This window comes from Leiobunum rupestre, chromosome 1 (genome assembly GCF_980474605.1).
Source record: "Leiobunum rupestre chromosome 1, qqLeiRupe1.1.hap1, whole genome shotgun sequence".
In the NCBI taxonomy this organism is placed as follows: domain Eukaryota; kingdom Metazoa; phylum Arthropoda; class Arachnida; order Opiliones; family Sclerosomatidae; genus Leiobunum; species Leiobunum rupestre.
The window spans coordinates 14,151,655-14,167,793 of record NC_143384.1 but is presented as its reverse complement, the minus strand read 5'-3'; the positions used below and the strand labels follow the sequence as shown (position 1 = coordinate 14,167,793).

General features: G+C 36.6%; 1 protein-coding gene across 1 annotated transcript in view; it reads left to right on the top strand.

The window, feature by feature from the left end:
• Window positions 1–383: 383 nt before the first annotated feature.
• Window positions 384–16,139, top strand: part of LOC149961155 (plexin-B-like) — a 30,616-nt gene continuing 14,860 nt past the window's right edge. Inside the window, exons 1-5 of the mRNA XM_090175124.1 lie at window positions 384–1,677; window positions 4,360–4,536; window positions 5,620–5,748; window positions 10,071–10,171; window positions 13,945–14,089. Coding sequence (XP_090031250.1) covers window positions 415–1,677; window positions 4,360–4,536; window positions 5,620–5,748; window positions 10,071–10,171; window positions 13,945–14,089 — 1,815 coding nt within the window. The 5' untranslated portion in view covers window positions 384–414. The remainder of the gene's footprint in view (window positions 1,678–4,359; window positions 4,537–5,619; window positions 5,749–10,070; window positions 10,172–13,944; window positions 14,090–16,139) is intronic.

Sequence of the window (16,139 nt, the reverse complement as noted above, 5' to 3'; positions counted from 1 at the left end):
TTATCAATTTTTAACCATGGATACAAAATTCAATTTATATGACTATATACTACCAAACATTAATAGTGTTACATTGTTAATCGGTTTAAACTAGTCTAGAGGTTTAGTTTTACTTTTAGATTCGAAAAAATGAGGCGGAAATTCCGCTTTATTTAAATTTGAAAACAATATTAGACTAATCATGGAATGAAAACTTTTTAATTTTTTTCGGAAAAATTCGGAAAATTTTCCGGAAAAAGGCCTCCGTCATTTTCCGGAAAATTTTCCGACTTACAACACTATACTAAATAACTTTCGTATTCTGTTTATTTTCGCAGAAACTTATTTGAATAGCGAGACGTAAAAAGCAAATCATGACTGGTCAGTACACCTAAAACCCGAGGCATCGACCGCGAGTCAACGAAACAAGCAAGCATGTCCTCCGCAACGTTAGGCTGGTCCGCGAACCAGCGAGAACAATCGCGAAAGACGACCAACAATCAAAGACATCAACAAAGTAACGCGGCGGACGTCAATTGGCGTCATCGACCAACGCGTCGCTGGTATTTGACTCCCTTGGCCCTGTTAGTGTGGGCGTGCGTCCTGTGTCGCGCCGCGATTACCGTTCCAGAAACGTCCTCCATCCAGTCGTACTACGTCACCGTCAACGACAGCATCAACTTCACGCACATGGCCGTGGACCCCGTCTCCGGGCGGGTGTACATCGGCGCCTCCAACTGGCTCTACCAATTCAACAGCTCGCTGGAAATGGAAGCGTCGGTTCAAACGGGTCCCGTCGCGGACAGCGTCCAGTGTTCGGCCACGGATTGCACCGGACACGACCTGTTGACGACCAACAACATCAACAAGGCTCTAGTCATCGACCCCGTGTCGCGCATGCTGGTCGTCTGCGGCAGCGTCCACCAGGGCGCGTGCCGACGACATCGTCTCGGCGACATTTCCACCTTCGAGGACTTGGTCGCGGTTCCGGTGGCGGCCAACGACGAGAACAGTTCCACGGTGGCTTTCATCGGGCCGTCGCGATATTCCGGGTTCCACACGCACGTCTTGTACGTCGCGACCACAAACAGTCGATTGGGACCCTACCGGGACATGATACCGGCCATTTGCAGTCGAAGTTTAAAATCGCCCGGACTCTTTTCGGTCATCGAAAAGTCGTTCTCGTCAATCGCCAGGGTGGACATTAGTTTCCACCTTCGGGACTACTACATCGTCAAGTACATTCGCGGCTTCTACAGCGGGGACTACGTCTATTTCGCCACCGTGCAGAGGAAGACGCACTTGAGAGCCTTGGAGGAATGGGGTTACAGTTCCCGGCTGGCTCGAGTTTGCCTGTCCGACGTCAGGTACAACACCTACACCGAAGTCACCCTGCAGTGCTTGGGGCCCGACGGCACCGAATACAGCCTGCTCCAAGACGCCAGCCTGGCTAAAGTTAGCGGCGACCTGGCCACGGACCTGAGGATCGAGCCGGGTTCCGAAGTTCTGGTCGGAGTGTTCGTGACCAGTCGCGACCACACTTCTAGACCCGGCTGGAAATCGGCCGTTTGCGTCTATTCGATGACCGACGTGGAGCAGAGATTCACCGAGAACATCCATTTGTGCTACAACGGCAGTGTCCTGACCAGGAACATGGATTACATCGCCGGTAGCATCAATCAATGTCCCGAGCCCGGGGTGAGTGATCTGTTTTCCTCCTGTGAGCGACGTTCTTCTTGTTTTATCTCGGTCTCTTTTCGGGTTTGCGGGTATATACTGTCCCGTATACCTAAAATACTCCCAATTGTTTTGGTGGCTTGACTTTATGATGGAGTTCTCGCCGTTTCTGGGTCGATAATGACGGGTTGCCACTTTTTTGATCGACTTGGGGGAAAATGCTCATTTTTCGTCTATGGTTGCTTACAATATTTGAGGTCGACTTTTCTCATTACTATTTTTATTTATTTAAATTTAAGTTTAATAAATTAATTCTATGGTCACACTATCGCTCGAAACCAGTTTTCTAAAGCCACAGTCATAATATCACTTGAACCAGTTTTCGTGGCGATTTCCTCTAAAGCCACAGTCACACTATAGCCTGAAACCAGTTTTCGTGGAGAGTTATTCTAAAGCCACAGTCACACTATAGCTTGAAACCAGTTTTCGTTGCAATTTCCTCTAAAGCCACAGTCACACTATAGCCTGAAACCAGTTTTCGTGGAGAGTTATTCTAAAGCCACAGTCACACTATTGCTCGAAACCGATTTTTTTAGCCAGATTTCCCGCACGGTACTGACGAGTCCCAAATAGGACGAAACCGGTCTACCGTTGGAATTTCTGGCTATTTTATTTAATTTAATTTTTCACTCGAAGATCTATTTGGTCCGAGTTTCGCGTTTTTGTTTGCTCGAAGACCTATCGGTACGAGCTATTAGTAAGTTTTTAAATTTCTTCAAATTTGATTAGGGTTTAGCTTTATTATCCCTTTTCATTATGGACTTATCTACTTATTCGCCAATTTTATCATCCTTTACAATGCAGTCCATAGGTGGTTCCTTTTAACTTAACAATTTTTGTAGCGAATTTCTCCGAATTTTATTGATCAAAACTGTAATTCAAATCGACTTAAACTGGGTTATTGGATAGTTTAAATATCAATGGTCCAAAATTGGCAATTAAACCGACTTATAAAGTGGATTTTAAGGCCTGGTGTGACCGTAACTTTAAAGGGAATATAACCTCAGGTATTTGGTGTGGAACACCAACGTTTGTAGCTCTGGCCGCTCTTGCCTTTGGCTTGAAAAATGTTTGGCGCCACTGTACGGGAAATTTGAAAAATTGAAGGGGTCTTCCATAAAGATTGCTTTGCAGGTTATATTCCCTTTAAATGTGGAGATTTCCAATATAGTAAATCAGTCTTGGTGCAAAAGAAAGGGCAACGACTTCTTAAGACCGATATTCTAATTCTAAGAATCTTAAGTTTGATATTCGGGCGGTAGCTTTGTCCGAAATACACCGATTATTTAAAGGAGGTGGTATATTTTAAGCAGATGTCGTCTTTGAGGGCCGAGCGCGCACCTTACGTTTCTGACAGTGGAAGGGACCGCGCGGGAAATGATGAAGTGAGCGGGTAATCGATGAGCTCTTCCCCAAAAGTTACAAATTTAGCCCTTCTGTCATTGTCATGGGCAAAAACAGTGTAGCTACACCCCTTTCTCTGAGCGTCCAATGATGATGTACGACCCTCTGGCGAACGTCATTTCGCGTTTCTTGTGACCAAAAAGGCGCCTTACTAATATTTTGCGGTTAGTTCCAGCTAACTGGTAAATTTTAGCCATAAGACCTTCCATACAGGTAAACGTAGAACTAATGGAAAGTGAAGGAATTTGAAAACGGGTTAAAAATCAGGGAATTTTAAAAATTAGTAAAAAGGTCAGGGAAGTGTAAAAATTAGTAAAAAGATCCGGGAATTTTAACAATTAGTACAAAGGTCAGGTAAAAGTCAGGAAATATTAAAAATTAGAATAAAGGTCAACTAATTTTATAAATTAATACAAAGGTGAGGAAAAAGTCATTGAAATTAATTTTGGTTGCAAATAGAAAACCTTTACAAAAATAAAGTTTAAAAATTGTCAATTTTTGGCTTAAAATAAGTCAGGGAAAATCTCCGGAAATAGCCATGGAAAACCTGGAAAAGTCTGCGAATTTAGATTGAAAAAAAAACTGTGACAAATTATTATTATATTGTTATTTTAAAATTTCTACACACAAACATTATGTAAATATGTAAAAATTAGTTTTTTCAATCTATTAAGAAATTTTCTGTAAATTTAAACCTAAAGTCAACTAAATAAATAGGTGTGGCTGAAAACGTTAAAAAACTAAAATAATAAGGCCTTTCTGCAACCCAGATTTTGGCTTTTACATCCCATATACGCTCCTTAATTAAGTATTCCACAAATGTCCAAAACTACCGTCAAAACTGCAATAATAAATTAACTTTTCTCTAGCCTAAAAAAAAGGGCATAAAATTGATTTTTATTTTTGCTACTTCTTCCTGTCTACGTGGGTTTGCTGTTAGAGGCCAAACTTAAACGAAGTTTATATACGATAAAATGTTAGGGTAAGCATCCCACATAAACCCAACCAGAAATAGAGTTTACGTAACGCGAGCAGCAAAAAAAAAGGTATCTTTTAATATTATCCCTCAGGGTGTCATAGGGGAGCAATAAATAAATCCTAACGCTATAAAAATATAAAGGAGGTGGGGTTTCCGAGATTGATATGTGATATTTTATATTTTTGGTATCAACTCGTATAAACTAATAAAAGAAACGAGCTAGGGTAAAAATGTTGATTTGGCTTTTTTTTTGCGAGCAGAAGACGGGCAACGTGCTGAATTTCTGCAACGAGACGGTGAAGATCAATGGGTCAGTGCCCATCTCCCAAGTGGCCGGGATTACCTTCTACAATACCACCTTGACCGCCGTCACCATGGCAACGGCCGGACAGCATACGGTCGGATTTGTCGGCACTACCGACGGCAAATTGAAAAAGGTTATTCTTCGTTATTTATTTATTTATCCTGTTCCTCTTCTCCCTTGACATCCGGAATATTACATTTTTATTCCTTACCACTCTTTTGCTATTCAATTATTCCGAAATATTCTATATTTGTTGTATCGTTTCTTTTTGATTTCTATATCGGTCTTGGAAGATTTTATGTAAGATACTGTAGTGCTTAGTTTTTTTTTGCATTTAGCCTTCGCATTTTAAATTAAACTAAAGATTATTTCAATATCTATTTTTATTATGAAACGTTAACTTTGATTTATTAAACCAATTTTTTGGAGAGCAGTCTTAATATTACTATTATCGGGTGAAGTTAACAAACTGAAAGTTGATTTCTCCCTGAACTTTGGTGTTCTGCGGCTGGAACACTTCTACAGGCGTTCGTAGATCAAAAATAGACCTATTTCACAACGCGTATTTTATTGGATTATATTACCGCTTTGATAAAATGAAGTCATTCTAACTTCAAATTTGAATTGAAAATTAAATTAATTTGATATGACAAATCTAAAAACTTATTTATTTAATTAAAATCTGATTTTTTATTTTGAAACATTTTATACGTCTTTTTCATGACAAATTGATAATTAATTTGCGTGCAACTATAATGTAAACTAAAATTCAAATTAATCTTAATTAAATTTAATTACTACTTATAATTTAGTCTGCTGTAATTTGAAATTGCTATGGAAACTCTTTGGTACTTTGTCATAAATACATTGAAAAATCAGGGGCGATAAAATTAATTATTTAAAAAACATTTAATTTAAATCAGACGATAATTATAAAATTAATAGAACAGTTATTATAGTATCCCTACTAGTTCCGAGGGGTTCGACATTCTTAAAAATTCCGTACACTCTAGAGAAAAATGACCCCTAAATCAGCATAAATAACCACAAATAAACACTAAAAATGCGCTCTGAAATATCAAAATTAGTTTCCGTTTTCTGAAATCACATTGAGATTGAAAATTGCGTACGCAAAATTTGCAAATATCAAACCCATCGACTAGCTCCTACCAGTAGCAGTTTTAATTACCAACATTCCAATTCTCCATTATTTCAGCTGCTATTTTCTTCGAGCACTTACATCGAAGAGTTTGAAGACGTTCCGGTGGACCCTCCGAACCCGATACTACCGGACATTCATCTGGACCCGACCCAACAGTTCATATTCGCCGCCAGTCCTTACAGGGTAAATAATTATTCCTCGTATTGAAACTCGAATACGCCCAAATTTTAGTTTTCCCGACGAAATATTTAAGCCTACCTTCCCCGTCCCAATTTATTAGTAATGGAAGAAATCTGAACTCTCCAAATTCCACCAAGGGGTTTATTGCACTTTCCGATAATAATGGCCAAAACCGGGGGAGTTATTAGAGTTCGTTTTAATTCGCGTTTTGTCCGCGAGTGGCGCTGTGATCGATCATGTTTCCTCGCTCTCTTTTTCTCCTCTCTCTCTCTTTGGCGAGGCTAACGTATAGCGTGCGCGCCACCTAACGGCGGGTCGGGGAATGCCGGTGGCATTGCTGTATTTTAGCAGCGTTTGTCCAATGATTAATGTACGACCGACTACAATGAGAAAGTTGGCGGTGATAAATCATAGTCATAGACTTTCGGCGAAGGGGGAGAGCGAATGGTTGAAGGGAAGAAATGGTGGTCCAAGTTTTACCGTCGCAACCCGCGAGATGGCGTGAATAGCGGAGAAAACACGCGAGAAAACTGATGTCCGTTTTTGGGCGCTATGATTGAACAGGCCTAGGCTAAGTCCGTTCCGTTGAGGGCATGTAGTTTTGCTACTTTCGAATGTTTATTTTTCCCAGTCGTATCCTGGCGGCCAACTGCGGAAGCTTATTTGGTATTCAAAATAAATTACCTCCGTTTAACCTGTTCCTATAAAAACTGATCTATCACGCGTAGGATTTATAACTTTATGTAATAGGAATAATAACAAATTTAGTCATTTAAATTCTTTATAGTAGGATATAGTAGGTATAATACTATGTACATTGTTTTTGGTAGGGGAACCGCTATCCCAAACAGTGAAATCTACTAAGACTGTTCCATACTCGAATACTCTTACTTGTGGTTCTCGTGAGTCGTGTAGTAGGAATAATACCAAATTTAGTCATTTAAATCCTTTATAGTTGGATATAGTAGGTATAATACTATATACATGGTTTTTTGGTAGGGGAACCGCTATCCCAAACATTGAAAACTACTAAGTTGGTTCCATACTCGAATACTCTTACTTGTGGTTCTCGTGTAGTAGGAATAATACAAAATTTAGTCATTTAAATCTTTTATAGTAGAATAAAGTAGGTATCATACTATATACAATGTTAGGTTAATGCAGGAAAGATATAGTAGGTAGGTAGTAGTACAATGCAAAGTTATTGCCGGAAACTACTTCAATTAGTTAGTTTCATTCTCGAATAGGCTTACTCGTAGCTCGCATGTAGTATTAATAATTCCAAATTTAGTTGTTATAATACTATATAAACGGTATAATAGCAGGACCCCTATACTTCAAAAATAACATCCTATATTTTTTGCAAAATCCCCCAAAGTCCTATAAAATCCTATAATTTTGATACTTTGCGTATTTCAAATCCAACCACGCAGTGAAATTGCTAGATTTTGCTATATTATAAATTCCTATACCAAGTCATTATAGTCTATACTTTTGTTATTGTTAACATGGTTAGCTACTAGTATATTTTTGTGATAAAATGGTTAAATAGTTTCTATTTTTAAGTGAAAATCAAAGATTTATTTCTCTAAATATAGATTGGTTTTTTAAATGCATAAAGTTAGTAAATGAAATAGCATATCTAGTCCTATAAAATCCTATAATTTTGTAAAAAATAGTCCTTTAAACTCCTTCATTTTTAGAAATATAATCCTATTTTTCCTATAAAAAAATTTAAGATTTGAGTGGGGGCCCTGTAATAGAAAGATTTGGGTACATTTGTTCGAATTTCATTCGTCCGAACGGTGGTATAAATGTCCGAATGATCATTTGTCCGAATGCCGGAAAACAGGATCGTATGTCCGAAAACGTATTTCATTTGCCCGAAAAATTTATCACAACTTTTGTTGGTGGTTTAGTCGTTCAACTTATGTTAACATTAGGAATTGGTTGTTTTCTTTTTAAATATTGTTAATATAAGAAAATAGTAACATTAACGTGAACCTAACCTAACCTAACCTAATATATCCACAATATTCAATTTACGAAACATAAACAACGACCAACAAATTTAAAGTTAGTTGCCATTATCGATATTAATACGAATATGAAGTAAAATATACAATATATAGATATAGCAGCAATTAAGAAAAAACAACTTGAACAAACAACGATATTTCCAATGTAGGTAGTTTTTTATTTTTAATTCTTGCACTAAAAAAAAATCCGGACCTAAAATAAACGGCAATAAGAAATACTAATTTAGCGCCAGAATTCGGACAAGTGATGCTACCGATTCGGACGAATGAAACAAACAAGTTGTCCAATTCGAACAATTGAAACATTTGTTATTTCGGCGGTTCGGACGAATGAAATTCGAACATTTGTTCCACCGTTCGGACGATTGAGATTCGAACAAATGTACCTACCCCAATAGAAATAATATAAGTCGATAACACGCACGGAACAAATCTCAAAACAGTTTGTATTTTTGGCGTAGTATGAATAGTACCAATTAATTGAAGAAACTACGATAAAGATATAATCGCATTAGGCCTAACTTGAAAATTCACGTCTATTGTTTTTAGTTAGGGAGAATGAAAATAGGGGGCGTGCTGGAGGTCTTTAATCAAAATTGTGAGGTAATTTGCGCGACGTCTTAATTACCGTAGTTATTTTTAGTTCGGAGAAATTCAGTTTTAAGTATGAGCGCCTTTTTTGGGTGGACTCTTATTATGAATTGAAGGAACGTGCGAAGCCTAGGTTTACTTAGTTATTAGTTCGAAAGGCGGCGTGATGTTCGTTGGTGGTGGTCTATAAATGCTCCAAGGTGGGTGGACAGCCAGAGTTCTGTTAGATTGAATATCTAATTCGACTAAAATTGGGGCCACTTAAACCCAAAGAGGTTGTAATTGCCTTCGACTATGTTTAATGGAAATATTCTTTCTTCCTTTAATTAATTAGGGCCTCTTTAATTAACGTATTCATCGTTCCTTTTCCAAATATTTCCATTATTTCTAAGTATATTTTAATTTTAAACTTTGGTAGTTTAAAAATAATTTCTAAGCCTCTGAAAAATTTCCCACTGAAAGTAACTGTTCATTGTAAAAATAAGCTAATATAATAAATATAATAAAAATTTTATATTTATTTGAACTAAATTATCCCAAAAACGGACTTACGACGTTAGTTTTTATTTATCGGATCCCAACTTAAGTAGTTCAAACATTTATGTAGTTTTTAGTTATCGGACCCCAAAAACTGAAGTAGTTTTCAATTATCGGACCCCAAAAACTGAAGTAGTTTTCAATTATCGGACCCCAAAAACTGAAGTAGTTTTCAATTAAGGGGGAAGAATACAGTAAAAGCCTCTTTTTCGTTCAAGCTGAACGTTTCTGTTTTAACAATTACATAATTGAATTATATTTTTCTTATTAGACTGAACCTTCCTCTAGTGCTTAAAATAATTTTGATAATTATAATATTATTAGTTAACGAGATATAAGGTCCTAACTAAAAGGTAGTTTGGGCGCTTGCCCAACTTGTTTAGCTCCAGGGGTCCGAATTAAAACGTAATAACTTAATTACTTTTAAATTTAAAAATGACAAAATTATTTTAAGCACTAAACAAGAGGCTGTTCTACACTTAAATATTAATTTTATAAGTTAAAATACAAAATTAAAAGAGTTCAGCTTGAAATAGCGCGAAAGTAGACAATGGCCACTGTAGTCTTCCCCCTTAATCGTATCCCAAAAACTGAAGTAGTTTTCAATTATCCCAAAAAGGAATAATTTTTTTATGAATACGCTCCGGTTTTGACTATTTGGTTAAAATGCCAAGTGAACAGAAAGATAAAAATATTTTAAACCCTGATTTATCGTGTAGTTTAGGCACCTTGAATAAAAACAGGCACTTTAGATATTAAAGGAACAAATAGAAGCAATATTCCATTTAATTTGCGCTAGTCGCGGCAATGTAGGTCACTTCGAAATCAACAGTCAACGCGTTAAGATGAACAATTTAATTAGAACGCGATATATCAGTTGATTTTCGTCGTTTACCCTGTCAAAAGTGGGGCGTAGTGAGAGGTCCAGAATCCAGTCCAATTTCTCGAACAATGTTATTGCCGGTGGACAAATCGTAGATGAAGGCTTCGAATTGCCGTCCGGAACCCTTTACGTAACACCACTGGAATAGGATTTTCTTGGGAAAACAATAGGAGCTTCTGCGGGCCTCCGAGAACTGTGTCACGCTCGGACATTCAGACTTTTTCTTCGTTTTTTCTTTATTGCCCTTGCTGACGTCCTTCGTTTCGATGGTCAAGCTGTCCAAGGTCCGCATCGAACGGTGTCATCAGTACCTGGACTGCAGCGAATGTCTCCAATCGAGGAACCCTTACTGCGGATGGTGCTCGCTGGAAAAAAGGTACTTGCGTTCTTCTATTCTTTGTTGCTGCTTTTTGAGGCTTGATTTTTGACGCTTCGTACGGGAAAAAATATATTTCTTCTAACTATAATATAATATAACTCTTTTGAAGGTAATGGAAGATATACGTATATAACATTTCCTTTGAAGGGTAATGGCAGATATACGTATATAACATTTCCTTTGAAGGGTAATGGCAGATATATATATATATGTAATATATTTCTTTTGAAGGGTAATGTCAGGAGTATGTTACCTCTTTTGAATGGTAATGTCAGAAGTGTGTTACCTATTTTGAAGGGTAATGTCAGAAGTATGTTAACTCTTTTCAAGGCTAATGTCAGAAGTATATTACCTTTTTTGAAGGCTAATTTCCGAAGTATGGTACCTCTTTTGAAGGTTAATATCAGAAGTATGTTTCCTCTTTTGAAGGGTAATATCAGAAGTGTATTACCTCTTTTGAAGGGTAATGTCAGAAGTATGGTACCTCTTTTGAAGGGTAATATAAAAATTATGTTACCTCTTTTGAAGGGTAATGTCAGAAGTATGGTACCTCTTTTGAAGGGTAATATCAGAAGTAGGTTACCTCTTTTGAAGGGTAATATCAGAAGTATGTTATCTTTTTTGAAGGCTAAAGTCAGAAGTATGTTACCTCCTTTGAAGGGTAATATCAGAAGTCTACTTCTAACGGAAATATTGTGATAAATCAAATAAATTAGCTTTAAATGGGATAATTCTTAAGTCCGAGTTAAAAAAAACTTGATCTAAATGTAAATGACACCAATTTAAAAGTAATAATGAATATAAATATCTATATAATTATAATAAAAGCTTGATTTAAACCTATTGTAACTAGAGCGGGAAGTTGAAATCAATTTTTGCTCGTTATGAAGAAATTCGCGAAATAAAATGGATTCCTCTCTTTCCGAAACGGGTGACTTAATGTTATAGCTAACCAGCCCGGATAGAAATTGTCTCCGCGTGCATTCTTTTGAGGGTTTGGCTGTCGATGGGCGTCGCTTCGTATGTTTCTGGTGCCCGCTTTTCCTTTCTTGCCGGGTTTAATCTCCGATGGGAGATCCCCCAAAAAAAGCAGGAATAATAACGGAAAAAGGCTCGTGGCTGAATTGGAAAAATCCCCGGTTGTTTTCGGCCGCCCCTTCTCTCCGCTAGATGGCGGGCGCTCTTCTTCCTTCCGGGCCATTTACTAAATTGAATCTACAGAAATCCCTCCGACCCCCGTTCACTACCCCCCCTTTCGCCGCTATTCTAATAATACTACCTGAGAATTTGTTCTAAATCAACAAGAGTACTTTTTCCAATCGGCGCCAGGCACAAAATCAGCTCCTTTTTCTATAGGCTCCGAGCTCTTCTTCGAAACCTTTGCCACTCTGGAATATATATGTATACCTGTACTAAATATATCTACTAGATGAGTGCCAGTAATTTCAATTCCAAATTCCCAGTTGGCCTAGATTCCTATTACTTAGGAACAGAGTTATTTCAAAGAAGATTCACTATTTCTTAGCTGCGCGACGATTGTTTCTTTGGAAATCGTTGAAATTCTACCGCTAGAAGTCTCTAATGTTACAGCTAAACTAAACTAAGTGGCGCTGCGACGTCACGCTCTTCAGAGGTAGCGTCTGTTATGGTCAAATTAGAGAAATGGGCATGGTCAAAGATTATATCAGACGTAGGTTACCTCTTTTGAAGGGTAATGTTAGAAGTATGCTACCTCTTTTGAAGGGTAATATCAGAAGTATGTTTCCTCTTTTGAAGGGTAATATCAGAAGTATGTTACCTCTTTTTAAGGGTAATGTTAGAAGTATGCTACCTCTTTTGAAGGGTAATGTTAGAAGTATGCTACCTGTTTTGAAGGGTAATATCAGAAGTATGTTACCTCTGTTGAAGGGTAATAACAAAATTATTAAAATTCCCTCATTTGATCTTTTACTATTTTATGAGATTTAAAAATAAAAATTAAAAAGTCAAATGAAGAATAATTAGGTAGTCTGTACTGGTAGATTAAATTTGTTTTTTCGTCAGTAAAAATTTGAAGGAGTTGTAGGGGGTGAGTTCCATTAAAACTTGTCGTGATTAACGGTAATAGTTAGTGTAGGGAGCTGTTGGCTCGCGTGGCATACAGGGCTTGCCACCACCCTCCTACGCATTGTAACCCGGCCACCTGAATTAATGACTGCAAAAGTCGCTTGATGACTTAGGCCTAAGGTGGTGCCTTGGGTATTAGCATAGCTGATTACTATTTATTATTTTTATTTAAGTATGCCTGTTTTTTCCCATTTTCCTACGATGAGTTAAAAGAGCGCCAGAGAGCTTCAAAGTGTGGCCTACTAGCGCAAAACCTTTTGAAACACCCTGTAGAACTCCGTACTCTAGATTCGAATTCAGCGAGCTCTCCGATTGACGGTTTTGTAAAAAAGCGATTACCCACTTACGGTGAGGGCGTTTTATTAAAATAAAATAACAAAAACCAAGAAATAAAAAATGATGATGTTACTCACAAAACAGAGCTTTATAATTAGTACCATCGTAGCGCACGCGCGCGAAGCCTTGCAAACATTAAAACAAGAAGGCCAAGTTAATTTATAAAAATAACTATTAGTTTCATAAGTGAGTCGAATTTATTACTGATTGTGTAAATTGAAAAATCCGGTTCATAAATTTGTCTAAATTAAGTTTAAAAATAAATGTATCAGTTAGTTAGAAAATAATGCCATATCACTTAAATTAATACTGATATATATGTGATACGTTAAATTAACGTCATACTGAAATTGATAAGCGCCTCTAGCGATAAAAATACGCAACTTAAAAACAAATTATCTTACGGCTGCACGCGCTGACTATGGCATAAGTCTGAAGTTCACCAAAAAGGAGGTCATTATAGAAATAACTGTCAGTTAAATTTTAACAGGGTTGCCACACGTCAGGGAAAAGTCAGGGAATTTAAAAATAGGCCTAAAAAGTCAGGGAAATGTCAGGGAATTTTAAGAATTGGTAAAAATTCAGGGAAAAGTCAGGGAATTCAATTTTATCTGGGCACTTTTTGAAGGTAATTTAACTCTAGATCAATGACAAATTCCACGATTATCATTTATTTCCTTGAATGTTTGGCTAATTTTTTCAACATTGCAATAACCTTTTTACTGAAATATAAGTCCATCTAAATTTATTAACGTCTGATAAAAGTAAAATATAAAAGAAAAATTTTGGCCTTAATAAGTCAGGGAAAATCTGTTAAAATGGTCAGGGAATTTGAATCTTGAAATATTTTTAGCAACCCTGTTTAACACTTGAAAGATAGAGGTATAAAGCATTTCTTCGTGGCCATGGTAACGGGTTTAGGTCGGCCATAACGTTATGACGCGTGATTATTTTCATCGCGGGATCGTGCGACGTTTTGACTCGCAACTACAAGAACACATCGAAATTAATACATAATTATAAACTTATGATGCTTTGTTATCTTGGAGAAACAAACTAGTGGATCTGCATCTAACTCGCGTGCTTTCGCTCGTAGCGCCACGGTGTCCAATATTGGAAAGATTTCCACTTAAAATATTAAATACGTGCGCAATGTAAGCGAACTAGCTTAGGCCTAATCTCTTAAACACGATACGTGCATGTGGATTGTATTTGAGTGGAAATGTTTCGCCATTATCTCGGTAGGAAGCGCTGGTGGGCGATGCAATTTTAAGAATGGGACGACATGGTAATGAATAGAATATAATTTTTAATTTCCGTTTTTTTAGGTGTACGGTCAAATCGGCGTGTCAGAACGCCACCTGGTCCTTCGGCGACCGCAGCTCCCCGCGGTGGTTATCTCTGGAAACTCAGCAGTGCATAGATTTTCTATCTGTGATACCCGAACACCTTCCTCTGAACAGCATGCACATGGTAAGCTGCTAATTATCACCTTATTTTGTTGTAAAACACCTCTACAGTCGTTCTCTACTGGCTTTGTTTCGCGCCAAAATGTGGTAGCCACCATTTTGTATACACCATGTCATAAGTTTATATTCAGGGTTCATACAGACCTGGAAAACCTTGAAATCCTGGAAATATCAGGGAATTCGATTGTCGACAGAAAAGTCAGGGAAATTACAATAATTTAGTAAAATCAGGGAAATTACAATAATTTAGTAAAATCAGGGAAATTACAATAATTTAGTAAAAAATCGGGTAAATTACCATAATTTAGTAAAAATCAGGGAAATTACCAAAATTTAGTAAAAATCGGGGAAATTACAATAATTTAGTAAAAATCAGGTAAATTACAATAATTTAGTAAAAATCAGGTAAATTACAATAATTTAGTAAAAATCTGGGAAATTTATGAGGATTCAGAAAGTTGGCCCTTATGAATACAAATTTACATCAATACATTTTTCTTATTAAAGATTTTACTTTATTTCTTCTTTATTTATATTGAATCATTTTAACTTAAATGACAATCATGAAATTAGTTACTCTGTAAATCTTATTTTTATTTTATCTTGCACCTGAAAAAATCAGGAAAATATTCGTGTAAAAACCTGGATTTATCAGGGAAATCGGGTTTGCCAATAGCTGTATGAACCCTGATAATATACTAGCTCCCTCTAAGTTAGAATCGTACATAGGCCTTGTGTTATCAGCGATTATTCCAAGACGTCGAATTCGCCGCAATTTCCCCCCATAGATTTACCTTAATTTTTTTAGTGAGTGTCACTGCATATTTTACTTCTCTTTATTTCCAATCTTAGATTTGGGCAATATTTTTTTATATAAAAAAATACATTTTATTTCTTCAAATGTTATACATTTTTTATTGGTATATATAAAAATTGAATTGGCGGACATAGGGGGCAGAGTAGAGGGACTACAGAGACGACGATTTTTTAGTTTTTCTGACTGAAAATATCGAAAAATAATTTCGCCGCAATTTGCGCCGTTTTCAATGGTTTTCGCCGCTTTTTCGCCTTTTCGCCGGTTTTAAAATTTATGGTGCCCACCGAGACAGTTTTCGCCGAAAACGTCCTTTTTCGCCGCAAAGTGGAAACACTGACTTTACGGCAATATTGACCTGTTCATATTGAAATGAATAAAATATTCTTTCAAAATGTTGACACATTAGTTGTTTCGTTTAAATTTTCCTACAAATCAAGGATTTCGCCAGCCAACAAACCCATCGTCGGCCGTGTCAAATTTAAAAGAAGCGTCGTTAGAGCTAGCTCGGCTCTACGTGCTAACTTATGCCATGGAGATAGCAGTTTCCGCTACCGAGTACGACGGAAGTTGAAGAAGCTAAAAAGATGGGGCAAAAAATCGCCGCAGGGAGTCACGTTTATAGGTTCTGATTTTTGATGGGATAAATCGCTGTTAACATTAGATCTATGGCGGATTCTAACTTAGTATATAATAAACTTAAGGCTATTAGGGTGGGTTATAACTAGACCGTAATTTTTTCATTGTTTCTACCATTATTTCAGTTAGTATTTTATAATAGAATAAATAATTTCATTAAAATTTATTCATGCATATAATGAAAGTGTCTGAAAATTTATTAATATGGTCATCAGCATGAAGATCTACCTTCGATTTCTTGTATATAGCTAAGGAAACCTGAATAAATTGGAAATTATTTCAAAATATAACAATACTATAAATGGAATATTAACTTAAGCAATAAGTAATCGTTATGTCACTATATACAAAGGTTTGTTTTAAAAATTGAACTAATAAATGAGTAAAGTTTCGCACTTATATTTACATAATTAAAATCTGAAAATAACAAAGCACTCTAACTAAAGATTGTAAGAGTCAGGTTTTTTAAATTTAGTTACTATGTAGCCCTTTTTTGGATATTTGGAGTTTTTCCTAGTATTTATCCTTAGAAAACTATCTTTTTAGCCGTATTTAAAGTGAACCGAATCAAATTCTAAAGTTTTTTTTGGAAAATTTTGAT